At 47.0% G+C, this 14,641-nt stretch overlaps 1 protein-coding gene across 1 annotated transcript in view; it reads left to right on the top strand.

Moving 5' to 3' along the window:
* Positions 1–13,045, top strand: part of DDX24 (DEAD-box helicase 24) — a 19,397-nt gene extending 6,352 nt beyond the window's left edge. Inside the window, exons 4-10 of the mRNA XM_024758555.1 lie at positions 2,968–3,507; positions 4,579–4,732; positions 4,994–5,509; positions 7,072–7,147; positions 9,313–9,501; positions 10,884–11,013; positions 12,488–13,045. Of these exons, the coding sequence (XP_024614323.1) occupies positions 2,968–3,507; positions 4,579–4,732; positions 4,994–5,509; positions 7,072–7,147; positions 9,313–9,501; positions 10,884–11,013; positions 12,488–12,762 (1,880 nt within the window). The 3' untranslated portion in view covers positions 12,763–13,045. The remainder of the gene's footprint in view (positions 1–2,967; positions 3,508–4,578; positions 4,733–4,993; positions 5,510–7,071; positions 7,148–9,312; positions 9,502–10,883; positions 11,014–12,487) is intronic.
* Positions 13,046–14,641: the final 1,596 nt, after the last annotated feature.

Raw genomic sequence — 14,641 nt, 5'->3', positions numbered from 1 at the left:
TTTTTTTTTTTTGCGGTACACGGGCCTCTCACTGTTGTAGCCTCTCCGGTTGCGGAGCACAGGCTCTGGACGCGGCTCACGGACCCAGCCGCTCCGCGGCATGTGGGATCTTCGCGGACCGGGGTACGAGCCCGTGTCCCCTGCATCAGCAGGCGGACTCTCAACCACTGCGCCACCAGGGAAGCCCTCCATTTTTTTTAGGTCTTCAGTTTTCCTTAGCAGCGCTTTGTAGTTTTCGATGTATGCACATGTATTAGATTTATCCTTAAGTATTTCATATTTTCGATGCTTTTGTAAATGGTAATTTAAGATTTCCTATTTCTGATGCTAATAAATAGAAATCTGCATATTTGTATATTGATCTTGTATCCTGCATCTTGGTACCATCAACTAGTTTCTTGAAGATTACATAGGATTTTCTTCAAAGATGATTATTCATCCAGTCTGGATGCCTTTTGTTTATTTTTGTCTTATTTATTGCACTGGCTAAAACTCCAGTACAATTGGAATTGAAGTGGTATAGTGGACATCATTGCCTCGTTCCTGATCTTTGGGGAAAGATGTTCAGTGTTTCATCATTAAGTGTGATGTTAGCAGTAGGTTTTTTCCTATTTGTGCTCTATCAGGTTGAGAAAATTCTCTTCTGTTTCTAGTTTGCAGAAAGATTTGTATCAGGAATGGTTACTGTATTGTTTTAAACGCCTTTTCTGCATATATCGAGATACATGTTTTTTCCATTTTCAGTTTGTTGATAATGGTGATAAACTGAACTTAGTCGCAGTGTATTATTTGTACATTGTTGGATTTGATTTGCTAAAATTTTGTTGATGGTTTTTGAATTTCTGTTAATGGGATATTGGTTTGTAGTTTTGTCTTGTAATGTCTTTGACTGGTTTTGGAATCAGAGTAATGCAGGCCTCAGAGTGAGTTGAAGTATTCCCTTCAATTTTCTGAAAGAGTGTATAGAATTGGCATTTTTCTTCCTTAAGTATTTGGTAGAATTCATCTGTGCTTGCGCTTTTCTGTATAGGATGGTTTTTAATTATGAACTTAATTGCTTTACCATATTAGAAATATTTTAATTTTTTCTTGAGTGATAGTTTTCTACTTGCAGTTCAGTTAGTTTTTGTTTTGTGAATGTTGAAACTCTGTTATTAGATGCATAAATGTTTAGGACTATTGTATCCTCTAAATGAGTTCACTTTTTTCGTTAAGAAATGGCCCTCTTTTTCCCTGAAGTATTCTGTGTTCTAAAATCTCCTTTGTCAGGTTATTAATGTAGCTTTTCCAGCTTTATTTTGATTAATGTTAGAATGGTGTGTCTTTTTCCATACTTGTACTTTTGTCCTATTTATATCTTTATATTCAAAGTGAGTTTTTTATAGGCAGCATATAATTGGGTCTTGCTGTTTAATCCAACTATCTTGTCTTTTAATTGTGTTGAGGTCGTTTACATTTCATGTGATTATTGATAATGGTTGGGTTTTAATCTGTTTTGCTTTCTATTTCTCCCAGCTATTCTTTATTCCTTTGTTCCTCTTCTACCTTCTTTTGGATTGAATATTTGTGATACCATTTTATCTTTTTTATAGTCTTATTAGCTATAACTCTTTGTTATGTCCTTTTGGAGATTGCTTTTGGGTTCGCAGATGATGTCTTCAGTATATTATACTCTACCTTCAAATGATAATATACTACTTTATATATAGTACAAGAACGTTACAAGAGTATATTTCCATTTTTTCTTTGCTTTGTGCTTTTTGTTTTATACTTTATATGTGTTAGAAATCCCCAAACACATTTTCATTATTTTTCCTTTAAATAGTCAGTTATTTTTTAAAGAAGTTTTAATAAGAAAAAGACTTTTTATATTTATCCATGTCACCATTTCTGGTGCTCTTCATTCCTTCGTGTTGATCCAGATTTTCAGCCAATATCATCTTTTCTCCTACATGAAAGACTTCCTTTAATATTTCTTGTATACCAGGTCTGCTGATGATAAATTCTTTCAGCTTTTGTATACCTACAAAAGTCTTTATTTTGCATTTTGTTTTGAAAGAGATTTTTGCTAAGTGTAGATTGTCAGATTTTTTCCCCCAGGTCTTCAGATAAAGATGTCATTGCACTATTTTATAGCATTTGTTGTTTCTGATGAAAAGTGCTGTTTTTCTTCTCTGAAGTTTTATGAGTTTGTTTTTGCTTTCTTTTTTTTTGTTGTTCTTGCTTATAGTACCTCGTTTCTGAGAGATGCTCATTTTCCTCTGAAAATTATCTGTGAGAGTTCTTTGAGGTCTGTGATAAAAGTTTCTTTATACAGAGATCACTTATTTGCTTCTGCTTGGGGCATTTTAATTTTGGAACCACTTTAAATTCTCAGCTTGAAGTGGTTTGTTTTGTTTGTTTGTTTTTGTCCACACAGATGGTGTGAATACTTGGTCTCTGTATACATTCAAAGGCTAGTTTGAAAATGTTCAAGCATAGACAAAAGTTTTAAAATTTTCTCGAAAACTAAGAAAATTTTCTTTTACTCCCTCCTTCCCCGCCAGAGAAAGGTTTGGGGAAAGTATTATACAGATTTCCATTCCTTACCCTTCAATTTTGTGTTCCTTTACATACACACACACACACACACACACACACACACACACACACACACACACACACACACAAAACTTGCCCATCTCTTTAGGGTTTCATTGTTTGGACATTTGTCTGTAGTTTATTGGTGACCTCAGCCCGCAATGCCAGTCTGTCAGACTTTTCCTCAGACTCCTAATTACAGGTGCCCTCTGGTTGCAGTGCTGTAGGGGTACCATACCTGTGTAGGGTAGAAGGAGCTTTGGATTGGTCAGGGTGGCACTTGGCTATTTCAGGGTCCCTTTTTCGGTGTAAAGGATAGAATCGGGCGAAAGTATGTACATCTGTTGATTCACACTGTTTTTGTTTGTTTTTTGTTCTGCTTCTAAGGAAGTGGGAAAACTCTTGCCTTTGCCATTCCCATGATTCATGCAGTGCTGCAGTGGCAGGTGAAGAAGAAGCCTACCCCAGCTCTAAGTAACACAGGAGCACCGCTTCGGGAGACCAGTAATGAGGCTGGAGTTGAGACGGGATCACCAGGCAGGGCTGGAACTGAGTCTGGAGCTTCGCCTGTTGAGATTGGAATTGAGGGTGAAGCACTGCCCAGTGAGGCTGGAGCGAAGGCTGGAGCACCACCCAGCCAGGCAAGAGCCAAGACTGGAGCCACAGTCTCAGACCAGGTGCTGCCCTCCTGTGATGACGATGATGCCGGTGAAGGACCTTCTTCCCTGATCAGGGAGACGCCCATTCCCAAACAGGATGAAAACGAGGAGGAGAAGCTTGATGAAGAGCAGACTAGAAAGTTAAAACAAGAATTGGGTGGCAAAATTGCACATCCAAGGCGTCCTCTGCTTGGACTGGTTCTGACTCCCACTCGAGAGCTAGCCGTTCAAGTCAGACAACACATTGATGCTGTGGCCAAGTTTACAAGTGAGGTTTAATTCCGTTTAATAAATGTTGCCTGAAAGGATTCCAGTAGCTGGGGTGGCAGAGGTGAATCAGCTGTGCCCGCCCTCTAGAGGGAACCTTTCTCTTCTGCCAGAGAATTAAGCCTGACAGAAAACTATTTGAGTGACACATTCTTTATTCTCCCAAGGATAACTCATAGCTAATGCTATTCTAGCTGCGTAGGAACTTAGTTAACTTATTGGATACAGTAGATACTTGGGGCAGCGTTTGGCAAACCACTGTTTGGGTTTTTGTGGGTTTTTTTTTTTAAGTGCTGCCACGCCCACTTACTTACACGCGTCTACGGTCACTTTTGCGTCACCAGTGCAGAGTGGAATAGAGGTAGTAATTGTACAGAGACCGTTTAGCCCACAGAGCCAGAAATGTTTACTGTTGGAAAAGTTTGCTGACACTTGCCTTCGGGCATTAGAACTTAACTTTTTCAGGGAATTCTTTGGGAAAGGCTGCAGAGTCGGGGTTTCAATTTTATAGTAAAAGGAGCAGTTACTTGTCAGGCTCTGACTGTATCTTACAAGGCACTTTACTAAGCGCTTTGCTTGCGTGACCCTTTGTGTTCCTTCCATACTGGCTGCCTTGCGAAGTCCTCCACTAGAGAGGAGAAGAGAACACTAACCATCAGAGATTCAGTTTAATTTTAATTGAGGGGCATGGGCAGGAGCTCCTAGGGGAGGTGTGTCACAGCTACAGGTTACATCTTTCCCAGCACTGTGGTGCACCACTGCTCATTTTTTCCAGAGCTTTGGATGTCACCATGCCTGGGTTCAAATCCAGCCCTACTGGTGTGGTTGGAGGGGAAAGAGTAGAAAAAAATGAGGTTGGGGAAATAGTCAGGGCCTAGATCATAGAAGACCCGGTAAGCCCTCTAGCAATGGCATCAACAGGGCAGGCCAGCTCTTAGCACTCCCCTGGAGAGGGGAGCTGTGCTGGTGACTCGCTCGCAGCCTTTACTAATCTGGGGGCGCCTGTGTCAGCGTTGGAAGAAATAAGCCATCAGTCTGAATAACAGCGTCCCTTACGTTTTGTGTACCACAGGCATTAAAACTGCTATTTTGGTTGGTGGAATGTCCACACAGAAACAGCAGCGGATGCTGAACCGCCAGCCTGAGATTGTGATCGCCACTCCAGGCCGGCTGTGGGAGCTAGTTAAAGAAAAGCACCCTCATTTGAGCAACCTTCGGCAGCTCAGGTGAGAAACAGTACCTCCCCGTTTCCCCCAGCCCCTGTTCTGAAGTGGACCTGAGGTGACATGGCACAGTGTGCAATGCCTTCTCCCTGTTACAAAGTGCCATGGTGTGGCACTAGCCAGACTTGGGCCTTTAGAAAGCCGAGCATGTGTGAGGCGGGTTAGCTGAGGGCCCTGGGGGTGGTGGGGCGGTAGAGTATATGCCGTGGGGGACTCCTCTTACCTGCTGCTGACCAGGTGATGTGGGTCTGTCTGGATCTGTAGGTGCCTGGTGGTCGATGAGGCTGACCGCATGGTTGAGAAAGGCCACTTTGCTGAGCTCTCACAGCTGCTAGAGATGCTCAGTGATGCCCAGTACAACCCAAAGAGACAGACGCTTGTTTTCTCGGCCACGCTGACCCTGGTACATCAAGCTCCTGCTCGAGTCCTTCACAAGAAGCACGCTAAGAAAATCGACAGGTCTGCCAAACTTGACCTCCTCGTGCAGAAGATTGGCATGCGGGGCAAGCCCAAGGTCATCGACCTTACAAGAAAGGAGGCCACGGCAGAGACACTGACAGAGACCAAGATCCACTGTGAGACTGATGAGAAAGACTTATATCTGTACTACTTCCTGATGCAGTATCCAGGCCGCACCTTAGTGTTTGCCAACAGTATCTCCTGCATCAAACGCCTCTCTGGGCTCCTCAAAGTCCTGGATGTCATGCCGCTGACCCTACATGCCTGCATGCACCAGAAGCAGAGGCTCAGAAACCTGGAGCAGTTTGCCCATCTGGAGGAGTAAGTCAGGCCTGTCCACAGACTAGCCATTGGGTCTGTGTCGCCAGGATGGTGGGAAGCTACCTTCTCTCATGGGAGCCTTATCGTAGAAGGTAGCCTTTTTTTTTTGCACAGCGTGAGGCAGGCTCACTCTCATCTAGTACATTTGGTTGCTGGTAACACCCAACAGAAACTTCTTTAGTAATGAGTAATGGTGACAATAATACCTATTGTTATTGAACACTTACCAATAGATTAAGTATTGTGCTTGCATTTTAGATACATTATTACATTCATTCACTTCTAACATCCTTGAGAAGAATAGAATCATGGTTAAGAGCACAGACTGGAAGCGGACTGCTTGAGATCACATCCTGGCTGTGTCGCTTCTAGCTGGTCAGATTACTTCTTCGTGTTTCAGTTTTCTCATAATCAGTATAATAATAAAAGTTATGGCAGAGGGCTGCTCTGAGGAGTGAGTGAGTTTATGCATTTGAAATGTTCAGAACAGTGCCTGGCACGGGGTATGAGCTTGCTAAATGTTAGCTTTAATACTTAGCCACTTGTCATTATTCTTATTTTATAGATAAAAAAAGTAAGGTCTAGAAAAGCACATAAGCCCGTGAAGCCAAAAACAGTTTACTCTCTGGCCCTTTACAGAAGAAGTTTGCTCACCTTGACTTAGACGGTGGTCTAATATTTTACAAACTTTAGTTTGCATCATATTCCACAGCCCAGAGATGCAGGAAGTGGGGACGCTGAAGGGCCTAAAATCTTTAGTCTTTAAGACATACCTCAGGTGCTTTTGACTCCCCTCCAACTACACATACATTAAGAAACATCACCCAGTACATGTTATTAAGTGCTTGCTGTGAACCTGGCACTGTTCTAGGGGCTGGTAATAGAATAGTGAGTAGTGCAAAGTCCCTGCTCTCGTGGAGTTGACATCCCAGGGGAGGGAGGTAATAAACTGAAAAGTAAGTATGCCGTTCGTCAGGTGGTGCCGAGTGCTGAGAAGTGAAGTTGTACAGGGAGCTGTGCAGACGGTGGGTGTGTGGTCTGGGAGACTTTCCTCATAAGGTGAGATTGGAGCAGAGAGTGGAAGAAAGTAAGGAAATGTGAATATCTGAGGAAGGCCTTTATGGCCTAAGGTGCGCTAAGTGCACAGGCTGAGAGGTGAGAGCAGGTTTGGCATGTTTGAGGAAGAGCGAGGGGAGCAAGGACGCCTGTGTGGCTGGAGGGAGTTAAGTGGGAGGGTGATAGGAGATGAGGTCACCAACCTAGAGTATGGCCCCATTTAAGGTGCTTGAGGTAGTCTTTGTTATTGCAGAGTGTGGCTTGTCGATTGCGGCCAGTGAAACCCAGGTTTGGATTCTGGCTCCACTACTGAATAGCCATCTATATACCTTGGGAAGTTAATCTCTGAGCCTCAGCTTCTTTATCTGTCAAAGGGAGATGTGTAAGAGTATTGTCTCGTAGAGTGTCCGTAAGCATTGTCGTGTTTAGAGTACTCAGTTGGTGGTAAGAATTTGACTAATGACAGCCGTTAGTCGTCATTAATGAGCTTTCTCTCTCCGCCACAGTTGTGTTCTCCTGGCGACAGATGTGGCAGCCCGGGGCCTGGATATTCCTAAAGTCCAGCATGTCATCCATTACCAGGTAGGGACATCAGGGAGTTTGTAGGCATCTCCCAACATTGAGTGGGGAATTTTTAAAGCAAGGGTTGAGGGAGGGAGGAGGAGTTGTTGGTCCCAAGGCCTCATGCAACAGAGAATACCACGAGCATCTGGTGACCAACTGGCGCTGCCACTTTTGGAACACTGTGGTGAGAGTTATCCTCCAAAACCTCTCGACACTGTCTGGGGTCAAATATCAGACAGCCCCTTTCTTTTTGACTTGGGCAGACTACTTAATGTTGGCAGGTTAGAGTCTTAGTTTCTTCCATGAAATGGGCATAATAAGTTTAGCATGTAAAATGATTACCCTGCTTGTAGAGAAATAGGAGAGTGTGGTAATTAAGTCCTGCCTGGGCTTAAATCCCAGTGTGTAACCTTGAGCAAGTTACTTAGTCTCTTTGTGCCTCAGTTTCTTCATTTGTTAAATGGCGGTTATTATAGTATCGACTTCTCAGGTTCTTATTAAGGTGAAATAAGTTATTATGCATGAGGAGTTTCGAAAGCCAGGTGGCACTTCCTAAATGTTAGACGCTGTTGATACTGACATGAGGATCAGCGCGTGTACCTGGCAAAGGTTAGCCTAGAGTGGCCGTTAGGCGTGTGGGCTCCAGAGCCAGCTTCCAGCGTTCGAATGCTTCTTGGCTGCTGCTTAGCGGGTTAGCTCTCGGCATGTTACTTAGTGTCTCTGGTTTCAGTGTTATCGTTTGTAAATTGGGAGTAATAATGCTACCTACGCCATAGGGTTATCACAATTAAATGAGCTAATGCCGACGGATCACCTAGCGAGTGTAAGTACTCTATAAATGGGAGCTGTTCTGGCTGATCATTTCCCCTTTAAATCCTTCATGCTTTTAACCATCTCTGAGGGTGCCAATTCAGTTTAGCAAATTCTTATTCTTCCTCTTCTGGGGACAGAGTCTGGGTCAGTCTCTAGGAAATATCCAGATGAACAAAATACCGTTGTAGCCCCTGAGAAGTATCATCCACCAGAGGACGTGAGAGGACCATGCCCATAATTTAAGGCAGGAGATATTAGAAAGTTGCAGAGTAAAATCGGAGAGAGAGAGAACTGCTAGTTTGGGAGGTTAGGAGGTTGGAAAGTGCTTTCTAAAAGATGCTTGGCATTTACGGATGGAGAGGATTTGGGCATGTAGAGGTAGAGAGGGAAGGAGAAGGAGAAAACATGGAAGGGGGCAGCTGACAGGGAGTGAGAAGAAGACGATGTTATGTGTGTATGTATGTTAGAAGAGGAAAGTGAAGAAGGCATCATTTCCCGCACCATTACGAACCACTGATAATCGTGCTTGGAGCCCTGCATTGGAAAAGACACTGAGCCTTATCGGGGCTCCGTGGAGTAGACTGCTCTTGGTCAGTGGTGTGTGCCGTGGCTGTGGGAAGGGAGGGATTGTCGGCTGCCATGCCGCGTTATCTGTGGATAACATATCCAGTTTTTATTGGAGTAGAGGCAGTACAGCCCAGGTGTTAGCATGGCCTTTGGAGCTGGACTGCTTCATGTCGAATCTTGGCTCCGCCATTTAGTTGGGTAACTTAGGGGAAACTGCTTAACATCTGTGTGTTTCAGTTTCCCGGTCTATAACATGGATAATCCTGAAAGCATCTATTTCATGTTGTTGTTGTTGAGGGATAAATGGGGTAGTAATACATGCAGAGTGCTTAGAATTGCCTGGCACATCGTAATTATTTAATCAACGTTGGTTATGATTACCATCATCAATCATCCATGCAGAGTTAATGAAGAACCATTAGAGTTTCTTTAGGTAGAGGGGTTATGATGGGCAGAGCTTTGACTCAGGAAGATGACACTGGCAGCTTTGGGTTGGGTCAGGGGGGCAGTGGCAGGACTGGAGACCAAATAAGAAGTGACTGCCATTGTCCAGTTGAATGGTCATGACGACCTGAACCAGGGCAGGGGGCACGGGAGGGCAGAGCCTGCACAGTGAATGGGCTAAACCTGGGACAGTTTGGATGTGGGACTTAGGGACAAGGGCTGGACTTAGGGACAGTGCTGGAGAGGTTTCTAGCTGCCTGGCTGAGAGGGGGGAGGGTCCAGCCTTGGGTTGTTGGCCTTGAGGGGAAGAGCAGTGCTTGGTGACAGCCACGATGACCTCCCAGGTCCTCCTTTGGCAGGTCCCTCGTACCTCGGAGATTTATGTCCACCGAAGCGGTCGAACTGCTCGTGCCACCAGTGAAGGCCTCAGCCTGATGCTGGTCGGGCCTGAGGACGTGATCAACTTTAAGAAGATCTACAAAACCCTTAAGAAAGATGAGGACATCCCGCTGTTCCCTGTGCAGACAAAGTACATGGATGCAGTCAAGGTAAAAAGAAAAGTTCGAAGCCCAGTGCTAATGAGGGGAGGGATTGGGCTGCTCCCTCACTTTGCTGTGAGATTCTTGCAGTACCACCCTTGGAAACTAATTAGTAGTTCTGCCAATAGCTAAGCAGGGAGATTTGTAAAAAAAAAAAAAAGAAATGGGTGGGGGGCACCGTGTCTGGCAGAAGGGGGAATAGGGCGAGTGGCCAGAGTGGGAGGAGTTTTCTTTATGAACCCTTCCTTCCCTCCGCCCCTGAAACCTCCACCATCACCCCCCCCACCTGCCCCCATGGACAAGGGCAGTGAGCATGGCTGTCTGGACATGCCTTTGGATGGAGGGTTGTAGGGAAGTGAGGTCAGTGTGTCATGCTGAGGCAGAAACTAAAGGTTTGTCACATCCCTGAAGCAGATGCCTGTAATTCCTACCTTCGGGGGTTTATTTTTAACTCAATAAACATTCCCTGAGTGGGTGCTGCTTATTACGGGCTGCAGCATGTCAGGCACCAAAACAGGGTGGGTTCTCTTCCATAGAAATCCACTGGCTCGTGAGGCAGGTTGAGTCCGGCTGAAGTTCAGGTACAAATGGAGCACTGTGGACTGGTGGGTATATGGTAACATTGGTAGGAGATTTAGTTTCCTCCAAGCCTCCTGTAGGCAGAGATGTGAAGGGGTGAAGAAGGGATGGACTTCCAGGAATTGGGGGAGCAAGGAATCGTTCAAGCTCTGCTGGTTCCTCTGGCTCGAAAGGACTGTTAGCTGTGCGGGGAGATAGGGTGGGAGGTGAGATGGAGCGGTGGGGAATGCAGAGGGGATTAGGAGCCACCCCGGCTTCCCGTGGCTCTTTTCCCTATATCACAAGATCTTTCCCATTTTCCTGCTGTATCCTGTCGCTGCGGTCTGAACCCAGAACCCAGGAGAAGGAGAACTGAAATGTTTTTGGCAGAGGACAGTGTGGAAGATGGGGATGGAAGTTCTGTGACAGTTCTGTGTTGTCCCTGTGAGTGAGAGCGGGGCCCTAACTGAGGGCTCTCGGGGTGCCTCCAGGTCTCAGCTCAGCTATGGAAGCCAGCTGCGGTGTCTGGGGAAACAGTTCCCTTTGGCACGTGTAGCTCGGGAGTCTGACCGAGGTGGGCTGCCAAGAAGAGGGGCTGTTCGAGCAGGTTTGGAAAGCCAGCTCTCGTGGTTCGTGTGTCCACGCTCACAAGTAGCAGTTGCCCTCTGTGCTTTAATCAGGAACCAAAGCAAATGCATTTTGATGGGCGCTGAGGTGCATCTCACTGAACACTGATCTCAAGAGCTTGTTTAAAAACACAACTTAAATGAGACTTTTCTTCCCAGAACCCTGAATCCTCTGTCAGATGAATACTTTCTGTTCGTTTCCTCTAGGAACGAATCCGTCTAGCTCGACAGATTGAGAAAGCTGAGTATCGCAACTTCCAGGCTTGTCTGCACAATTCGTGGATTGAGCAGGCGGCGGCTGCCCTTGACATTGAGCTGGAAGAAGAAATGTATAAGGGTAAGGGCAACATGGACTCGAGGAAGGGTTCATTCGGCTTCTATCTTTCGTTCTTCCCTTCAGCTTCTGTCCGTTGGAACCTCCCCACCACCATGGGTCCTATCAAAATCGGCAGGACGCCTTTTCCTTCTTTGTGACAGGCCCTAATCTCAGATGAGCCTAAAGCCCTCAGCCTTGGTCTGCTTCTGCCATCGTTTGTGTGGAGAGGCGGTGGAGGACGGAGATGTCAGGGCAGGCTCTGTGGCCAGGCTGCATGTGATTGACTGCTGCCTCATCCCTAACTAGCTGTGTGACTGGGTCAAGTTACTTAACCTCTCTGTTGTACCTAGGCTGTCCTCATTTATAAAACGCAGGTCATAAAGTACCTGCCTACCTCATGGGGTTGCAAAGATGGCTTGAGTTAATGAGTATAAAGTGCTTATAACAGTGCCTGGCAAATAGAAAGTGTTGGGCACATTTTAAGTTATTTATTGTCACCTGTCTTCCAAGCTGACAGAGCACTTCTGTCATCATCTCATTTGCTCTTCTCCCGCCTCATGATGTAAACAGAGCAGGAATTGTTATTACATTTGGGAACTAGAGGCTCACAGAAGCGATTTGTGCAGGGAAGGAGCTCCAGCACCGGGTGTTGACTGAGCCCCTGCTCCGAACCTAGGCCAGAGACTAAGGATTCAGGGATGAATCTGTGTGGTCCTTGCTCTGGGAAAGCTCCTGACTCTAAGAAGTGGTAGAACCACATCTAGAACTAACACCAGAATTAGGTCCAGTGCTCTCTCCACCCCACAAGTGGGCAGCTCAGCTGAGGTGTTGGCATCTCGGTGCCGAAGCCAACAAATTCAGAGGCAGGCTTAACTGCTCTCTGCTCAGCATGGAAGCCAGGAACCAAATCACTAGGCTCGATGACAGTCAGTGGTCCTCCTGGTAGCTCAGGCTTGGGGCTAGGGCTGTGATGTGAGGCCCTGGCTTCCCTTCCTGAGGCCAGGCTGGCGTGGAGCCCTCTGGCCATGTCCGCCTCTGCAGGTGCAGTTACAGTGCTGGCAGGGAGATGCAGGGGAGCTGGGCTGCATAGGTGGCTTTCACTGTCTCCTGAGAGGTTTGTAGCCGTCCAGTCACCAAATTCCAGGCAACCAGTGGGTGGGTCATAGGAAGAAAAGTGATCTTCAGGTCAGGAGACTGGGGTAGTAATCTCAATTTGGCAGCTAGCTCTGTGACCTTCGGCAAGTGACCTGGATTTCCTCAACTGTAAAATAAAGATAATTCCTGTCTTAGAGGGTTTTTTGGAGGAGTAAAGGACAGAGTGGCCCTGAGTGGTTCTCCTAAACTGTGTTGGAAGTTAGCCAACACTAGTTTCTGCAGAGAGCTTTCCTCCCCAAGAGTCCCAAAACATTTCTCATCACAAGTATTATCCATCAAGGGACACAGAATGCTCCTACAAGTCATAGTAAACATGATGTATTTTGAATTGTGTCTCAAGGAGGAAAAGTTGACCAGCAAGAAGAGCATCGGCGACAAAAGCAGACTAAAGTCCTGAAGAAGGAGCTGCGCCATTTACTCTCCCAACCGTTGTTTAAAGATGACCTGAAAACCAGGTATCCCACTCAGTCTGGCAAGCTGCCCGAGCTCATGTCCGCCCCAAGAAACGGTGAGTCCGCGCTGAGCTGCCTCTCCAAACAGAAGAAGAAGAAGAAGAAGCGGCAGCCGAAAGAGCAGCAGCAGGAACAGCCACGGCCAAGCACAAGTGCAGGCTAGCCGCCCCCCAGGTCAGTCTGCTGGTGACCGCACGTTGTGGCTGTGTCCTCTGGTCGTACGGAAAACCTTTGCACCTTTGACTTCACACCACTGTCAGCCCCAGTTACAAAACTCCCTCTTGCACACACCACCTCCCCTAGCAGGAGAGACCTCATGCGGATCTGTGTTGTTTGACGGTACGAATTCTATGTATAGCAGCTTATGTATTTCTGCATTCCAGTGTTTACAGGCTTCTTGTATGGTTAACTTGATTTCCTCAATTAAAAACAGTGGTCAGAACCAGCACGTTTTCTTGAGTTTTTAGCCAGGATATGGGGACACAGTCATAGTCCTCTGGCTGCGGGATGCACGCGGGGTGCGTCTCACTCCACTGCACGGTGTGGATAGAGCGAGAGGCTGGTGAGCTTCGCAGATCACTGTAAAGTCATTTCTGCCTGGGTCCCCAACATGTGTTCCCGTTTTTCTCCACAGAAGAATCCTAACAGCTCCTTAGCTCTACCTCACAGCTGCTGTCTTGTCTTAGCCTCGCTGGGAGGTGGGCAGGGAAGAGATTGCCGGTTTCCAAGAGAACACAGCTTCCGTGACATCACAGAGCCACGTGTGGGGAAGCCAGGAGCAGTCGGCTGAGTCTGGCTGTGAGGCACCTGGGATCTGGCCCTGGCCAGTCTCTCCAGCCTCGTCTCTCTGCTTCCTTCCTCTGTGTGACAGAACTCGCTGCTGCCCACGGTCTCACGCCCCCATTCTTTTGCCCTGAGCCTTTGTCCAAGCTTTTCCTTGGCCTGTTTGCCTTTTCCTGCCCCTGAGCACTGCTGGCCCCTGAGACCCAGGAGGTGATGTGTTCCTCTCGTGAGCTCCCACAGTACCCAGGCTCACCCTCTTCACAGCACTTGCCACACTGGTCATCGGCACCTCGCTGAGCTCCCTGCGGGCAGAAGCTGCTTATTACTCCTTGCAGCCCTTGCACTTAGATCAGGGCCTGTTGTAAATATGTGCTGAGGGAACCCGAGGCCTCCCGGCGCCACCGCAGCTGCCTCTGGGTCAGCCTGGGTGAGTAGCCACAGTCATGGGAGAAGCACTGATTTCTGCACAGCTAAGTCTGGGCTTCTAAACAGACGTTCCCTTGGCCTCATGGTTGGCAGCTGTGTTCCCTCGGTCCCTGTGGGCAACTGCAACAGGGTAGTTGGCCTAAACTCAGATTCAGGTATCACTGAGTGTTGGTTAGGTACTTTTATCTACTTCGATTGTCATTTGGTTTTCCGTCAAGGCCCTGGGGCATGAGTCTTACAGTACCCTTTTTTGCAGTTGAGAAGGCTCACTGTGAATGGCTAAGACTTGCTCAGGGTCACACGGCAGTCAAGTGGCAGAGCTGGGATAAGAACCTTGGGTATTTCCTTGTAGGCCCAAGGGAAGTTGAGAAAACTGCTTTGGTTTTAAAAGTCAGCAGTGTTGCCAGAGCCTGTCTCCCCAGTGTCACCAGTGACTGGGAGAGGAGAATGCAGAAGAAAACAGCCCTAGTCTGTGAAGCCCCTGAGTGACAGCTATCAGAGGATGGCAGGGGGGCTCTCCATTTTCCAAATGATACAGTGGAAGTATACGCAGGGTCAGGGTCCCTTAGCAGCACCTGAGCCATGAGAGGCCTGAGGACACTTGTCACAGGCCAAACAGAGCCACTAATGTCCTGTGACAGCCTATCCTTGCCCTCTAACAGCAAATTCCTTTTTGTGGGGTAACGTGTTAAAGAGCTAGGTTTTAAAAGATAGGGCCAGCCTCCCTGACAGTTTTGCTCTCTGACCTGATGAGGTGAAGCTTTGGTGAGGCCTGTGGTTCCTTTGGCACCTCCAGCCCAGCCCAAGGACAGAATTTCCTGAGTGTATGGACC

Source organism: Neophocaena asiaeorientalis, unplaced genomic scaffold, assembly GCF_003031525.2.
Source record: "Neophocaena asiaeorientalis asiaeorientalis breed wild unplaced genomic scaffold, Neophocaena_asiaeorientalis_V1.1 scaffold476, whole genome shotgun sequence".
Classification (NCBI taxonomy): Eukaryota; Metazoa; Chordata; class Mammalia; order Artiodactyla; family Phocoenidae; genus Neophocaena; species Neophocaena asiaeorientalis.
The sequence above is the reverse complement of the archived record's forward strand: the minus strand, read 5'-3'. Positions and strand labels throughout refer to the sequence as shown.